At 43.9% G+C, this 6749-nt stretch overlaps 1 protein-coding gene across 1 annotated transcript in view; it reads right to left on the bottom strand.

Moving 5' to 3' along the window:
* Positions 1-1424: 1424 nt before the first annotated feature.
* RFX8 (regulatory factor X8) overlaps positions 1425-6749 on the bottom strand; it is a 17297-nt gene continuing 11972 nt past the window's right edge. The window contains 3 exon segments of the mRNA XM_008699127.2: positions 1425-1454; positions 1456-1602; positions 6085-6401. Coding sequence (XP_008697349.2) covers positions 1425-1454; positions 1456-1602; positions 6085-6401 — 494 coding nt within the window.

Below are 6749 nucleotides of genomic sequence, written 5' to 3' on the forward strand. Positions count from 1 at the left end.
CTCCAACACAATCCCCATTATGTGTGCAATACCTTTATTTTTAAAATACATTTTCATACATAACATAAAGCAGAAAAGTAAATCAAATCCTAAGCTTCGTGACACATTTTCGCAAGGTGAACACACTTGTACGGCCACCCCCCAGCCAAGAATTGGAAACCCTAGGAGGGTCCCAGAAGCTCCTTCCACTCCTCTGTCTTACTACTCACTCTCATCCCCTACTCTAACTTCTAACCCCAGAGTTAAACAATTCAGATTGTTGCCTTTGATAAACCTGGTTGGCTTTTTCAAGGACAGAATGTCCTCTACTAGCTCTCAGCTAATCAGTTTACCCCAAAATATGCAAACAAAACTCACTGTTCCCAGACTGATACAACTTGGTGCTGCTACCTTTGTTCCTTGACTCAGTCTCCCCCCTCCTCAATTTACATGTGAGCAAACAATGATATGCAAGGTCACTGAACAGTGAGCAAAGGAATATCTCTGAGTTAGTCTTTCACAAACAACTCCTCCCAGAGAGCTTAAGTAATGCGGTAACATATTAAATGCAGGGGGAGAGGGCCTTGAAAAATGATTACTTCTTTAACTATAAAGATGAATAATTCTTAATGAATCTAGAGGCACAGAGTTCTTACGTTTCTTTAAAATTTCTAAGCATTTAGGGAAATTTAATTCATTTCTTAAATAACATGAGATCAATAAAATATTCTCTATTATCTTCACTTATGCAGAAATCATGTGAAGCATGAATTGTTAAATTCCTTTTAAATTGTATAATCAGTTACATAAAAATTGATCTGGTTTAACAAGGATCTGTCCTTAGTTTCAACATTTCTTAGGATTTTGTAACAAAGAGAGGAATAAAAAGTGATTCAAAACAGGACATCATCATTTGTTGCAGACGCTGTTAGGTTCAAAACTCGATCTCACTTTAAGAATGTTCTTAATGGACCAATGTGTAAGCCGAATGGTATCAAATTGCATTTTGTCGGTTCCTCACTGCCAGAGGGGATCTTTCGGCAAATTCTATTTCAGTCAAAGCACTACCAAGGGGAAGAAAAATGTTACTATTGGCCTTCTACTCCTTGTGTCAGTTTGTATTCTTCAAACTTTATCTTTCTCTAGATACTATCCATTTCTCTACTCCCAACAAGATTTCTCAAATTTCTCTTCTGTTAAGTTCCCAATAAACACACCTGAAAAGCCCTGAAGAAAAGCAACAGAGGCAAAAATTATTCTCCAAATCAGTTCATATGATTCATCAAAACTAAATCCTTGAAATACATATAAACACAACATAGACAATGCTACCTCTATTATGTACATAACATCTTTTTTCTTTATCAATATAAAAATTTTAGCATTTAAAATATTTTTAAGAGCGAAAATCTATATTTTCTTATACCCTATTCAAATAAATAATTTTATATATTAGCATTGCTTTCCCTGAGAAAAAATATTTTCAGAGCTTTGGGGTACATCTGATACGTGAATTACAAACTTTTGTCCATCTTTGAGGGTTACAAGGGCTTCTTGTCCCACAGGAAGGCTGAGTTTGACCGTGCTCTCCGTGGCCTTGTCCTCCAATAATACCTGGATGAGCTGCAAGGGGGAAATGTTTAAAAGGCAAAGATAGAAAGAGAAGTTATTGCGTGTTGCAGGACCCGCCATCTGTATTCTTCTCCCATGCCCTCGCCCCACCTTGGTCATCAACCGGAAGCCCGTGCCTTTATTTATCGCTACTGTGGGAGATTCTAATTTCTTTGAGGAATGCTCAAGGCCTGGCGAGCACTTCAGGAAGGAATCTCAACCCTGGGATGGTACAAGTGAGAGGGCCTATGGGGGTGGGGGTGAGGCAGGTGGACTCTCTTTAGGAAGAGGAATGGGCCTGCAATTGTTTGTGAGGAGCCAAGATCAAACCAACACTCTTCCATTAAAGACACAGGAGAGCGTGGGTCCATTGTGAAAATCAAGAAGGAACCTGTGAAATGTCTAAGGGGCTCCATGTGGCTGCAATGCTCATCGTTTTGGCTGCCTTCCAGATGGATACCAATCCCTGCATACTTGGCTCAGATTCCCACATAGACTCTCCCTCCACCATCCATCAAATATACCAGTAGATAAGGGGCTGGGCAGGGGGAGAACCATGAAAACAGTCATTGGTTAAATTAACACTCAGTTGGGTATTAATAGATTTGAGAGATTCACAGATTCTGATGTTAGCTTAGTGCCTGCTCTCGGACAAGCCATCTAACTTGCCTGAGCAAGGCTTCCTATCAGAGAAACAAGGATACTATGCCTTCCTTCCCTTAGTTCTAGTGGTACTCAGAATACTGGCAAATCCTTGGACATGATTACTTTCAAACTGATAGAGACGTATTTTCTTGGTCTGATTTCATCGATAATCCCCTCCACTCCCCCATAAATGAATATATTTTGACAAAGATGTACACAAGACAACTTCAAATGCAAGGTTAGTGAAAGTATTTCTCACTCTTTCTCCCTAAATTTGACAATAACTATCACCACCCAATGAGAGGATGTTTATCTTCTCTATCAAAAAATCGTCTTTGCCTTTGTCCTATAGCTAAAAAGTCACTTGTTTTGAAATATTTCTGCCATGCTTTAATCCTTGAGTACGTGCTCTAAAGTGAAAAACGTATGTTTTTATTTATTTCTATTTTTTATTTCTAAATATTTTTTAAAGTGATCTCTACACCCAGTGTGGGGCTCAAACTCACAACCCCGAGATCAAGAGTCACGTGCTCTACCGACTGAGCCAGCCCGCTGCCCCCCTATGTGGTATGTTTTTATAAAGAATATTCTTTATTTAATATCTGTGACTTTTTTACTTTATTCTTAAACACTCCTGGGCACCTTCCTGTCTTGAACGTTGCTGGAGTGTAGAACGGTGACAGATGGAAACGGCAGTCCAGAATGCTGACTCTGGATGTTACCATAGGTGCAGGGCAGCACTAAATTGTTCAAAGAATGAGGAAGCCACAGCTGTGCAGCTGGATGGGGTGATAACTCGTGGCAGATGAATGCAGATGGGACACAGAGGGTGTGCTTTTTTGTTGATGAGGAGGGCAAATGCTGCATAATGAATGCAGTAAAAATTAGATGAGCGTAACTTTTTGGTGTTAGAGCGTTTAAGTCATTACAGCTCATTCAGCAGGCATGCCAAAACAGAAGCAAGTTAATTCACCTCTAATGCATCTTACCTTGGGTTATCTGACGTTCGTCTGCCTGTATTGCTTTAGCATGTAGCTCAATTAAGTATTTAATGTCTTTATTGTTTCCACCAATTAAATATAGGTCAAACCCCACTGCAATGAACTTCGGAGGTGCTGGGGGATTGGGTGGAGTGTCATGGAAAGGCGCTCAGACTAGGTTTCTTTGGAGAAACAATAATGATGACTAATGGTTATGGGTACTTACTGTGTTCCAAGAATTTTGCAATGACGTTGACTTATTTAAACTTCGTGACACCCCTATGGAATTAGGTATTATTATTCCCATTGTGTAGATAAGGAAACTGAGGAAGAGATAAATTAAGCAACCGGCTCAAGGTTCTCAGCTAAGAAGTGGAAGATGGGGCATTTGAGCCCAGGAAGTTATATACTAGAATTCCTCACTTATGTTCCCAAATCATCACAGTTGAAGGTATTTTTAATTTATTCCTAAGTCACTGCTTTTGGAATTAGACCACATGGTAGCATCTTCTGGGGAGAGAGAGGGTGCTAGGAAGGGACGGTTTTGCAAGGAGATCTAAGAAAGTTTGCATCCCTGCTCTGTCAATTACTAGCGAGGTGACCTTGGGAACATTACTCGACCCCTCGTGAGCCTCAGTTATGCTATCTGTGAAACGGGGGCAATGATGGTACATCACATTGGGTTGTTGAAATGGTACATTTAAATGCCCAGCACAAGATGCTGACAGTGTCTGTTCTCCACCAGCTTCCAGCTGTGGCCTAAGAAGTAAAAGTTCACTCCTGGTTACTTTGGTGACCAAGGGGCATGTCAAATTGTCTACAGTCCTAGCTCTCCCCCCGGCCAGTGAGCCGAGAGATGTACACTTGAAACTGGGTGTCCTGCACAATTGCTTGTCCTGTCAGGGTTCCACAGAATGCTCCTGAGTTGTACTCTGTTGGGCCCCTTACTGGCCAGCCCTTGCTGGACCCTGTTGCCAGGACAGGGTACACTGTCCAGAGGGCCAGGGTGCAAGGAGAGGCATTCCCCTGGGCACAGCCTGGCCAACTGGGTCTAACTGGGCCTTCTCTCTGCCAACAGCCCTGCAATACCAGCTTGTGAGTGATGCCCAAACTGTCCCCAGCTGTCGGTCTCCTAAGGAGGCCCAGCTCTCCTGCCCCTGCCATCAGGGGTCCCTGATTTGAGGCCAGTATGTCACTATGTCCCTATTTCATGCCTATCCGTCATGTCTGCTTCACATACACACTCTCCGAGGAGGTGAGTGTCTTATCTATGGACACACGTCTGAATCTACTCCACCAACAGCATCGGAGGCAGCTGGGTATATGAACTTACTACTGCAAGGTAAGAGAAGAAAGACCAGAGAATTTGTAAACCTGAGAAGCATTTCTTTTGCTCCTGCTCATATTATTTTTGTCTAGTATGGTGTTCCATCCAAGTAACACTCAATAATAGGCTTCTCTGGGGGCGCCTGGGTGGCTCAGTAGGTTAAGCGTCCAACTCTTGGTTTCAGCTCAGGTCGTGATCTTAGGGTCCTGGTATCGAGCCCCATGTGGAGCTCCCCGATCAGCGGGGAGTCTGCTTGTGGATTCTCTCCTTCTCCCTCTGCCCCTCCCCCTGCTCATACGCTCTTTCTAAAAATAAATAAATAATCTTTATATTAAAAAAATTAACAGCGTTCTTTCTACTCTGGAGTACTTGGAATGGGGGTTTGTTCAGGAAGGAAAGGTCCCTGGGAGGTTCTGGTTATTGTGAGGACTGTAGGGCATGGACCGTTTCAGGCTGTGACTCATTTCCATGATCAAGACCACTGTTAACTCAAGTGAAGGGTAACACCTCTGCCTGGGTCCCCTACTCAACTCAACTCCTCATCTTCTCAAAAGAGGAAGGAACTTGAGGGTGCAAAAGAAATACTATGCAAAGTGGCTAAACTTCCAAACATGTGTATAGAAGTTTTAGAAATTAGTACAAGGCAATTTTTTTTTTTTTTTTAACACCAGGTACCCCCGCTTCCTCGGTCAACAAAGGAGTTTCGGTTGCTTGTTCCATCGGTTTGGCTCCTCTTTCTGACACTCAGAGAGGGCCCCCTCTCTGACCTCTGCAACCCGTGTCCTAGTCTCCTGGGGGCAGGGAACAGCGTGCACGTCAGCGTCTCTGAGCCTCAGTTACCTCAGCCGTGGCATGAGAATGATAAGAGCAGACACTCTGAGGGTTGCACGGCTTTGAGATAACGCATATAAAGGGTGTGTAGTAGGGTGTTAGATAAATAGCCATTCTTTCTTTTTTTTTTTTTTTTTTTTTTGAGGTGGGGGAAGAGGCAGAGAGAATCTTATTTGTTTTAGAGGAGGAAGGGGCAGACAGAGAGAGAATCTTAAGCAGGCTCCCCACCGGGCATGGAACCGGACATGGGGCTCGATTTCACGACCCTGAGATTATGGTCTGAGCTGAAATCGAGTCGGCCGCTTAACCAACTGAGCCCTGGCAATTCTTATTTTTGTATCTTTCAGGATGCACCCCAATTCCATCTTTTCAAAATCCGAAACACCAGAGGTGTTTTCAGTGCTTCTCTCTTAGTTAGCTCAGTTAGTCTAACCATGCCTGGTAAGCTGTGGGAAGGCAAGACCCAGGCCATCCAAATATCCACACCTCTGAGTGTGCCAGGTACCTATCTATGCACCATGAACCTGAACTGACCAGTGATCAACTGATAAGCTACTATAACCACCTCTAGCAGAAAGCTCCCAAAGCAAAGATGAATCTAGAACTGTGTATTGTTGTTTGGACAAAGTGATCATTATGGGTTTCCTAACCATGTGATACTTCCTACTTCCTTTGCAAAGACTAGAAGCCGGGGCCCCTGTGTCTGTTTACCTTATTGCCCGTGTCAGCGTCCACCAGGAAGCCCAGGACCCTGAGAACCACACTGCTCACACCCATGGGACATCGGCTCTGGCCCATATGTTTCAGGGTCACCCCGTGCAGATCCACACTTGGGCCTTCACACTCCTGAGTTGGTAAAGAATCTGGAGGGTGGAAAGGCGCCTGGTCTGGCTGGACAACAGACTGGTCATCTGGTAGCATTTCCTTGAGATTTCCCACGTCGTCGTCCTCCTCTTCCTCTTCTATGCATGACTGAAGTAGATGGGTCACAAATTCCAAAAGCAGCAAATGGAACAGATGCCAGGAGCCTACATTGAAATAACAACTGCAAATGAATAATTAGATAGACAGATGGACAAATACACAGATCGCTGTGGAACTACCGACTTTTCTGGGGCTTTTAACTTCTGTGTATTGGGGCCTTCTCACTCCTATAGCTGATCCTGGGGGGTCCCGGGCAGGCATTCTGTACCCGTGAACCCCAGCAAGGTGCCTTTTGGACAGAAAGCACAGACAGCTAAACAGCCTGAACCATGAGAGGGAACTTAGAGCCCATCTACTGTGAGGTGGGAGAAAAGCAAAAACTACAGAGAAAGAAGTGCTGTTCCCAGAGCTGGAGAATGTGCCCCTCAGCCCACCCCCCCCCCCCCCCATTG

The sequence above is a fragment of the Ursus maritimus genome, unplaced genomic scaffold (assembly GCF_017311325.1).
Source record: "Ursus maritimus isolate PB19 unplaced genomic scaffold, ASM1731132v1 scaffold_6, whole genome shotgun sequence".
NCBI lineage: Eukaryota > Metazoa > Chordata > Mammalia > Carnivora > Ursidae > Ursus > Ursus maritimus.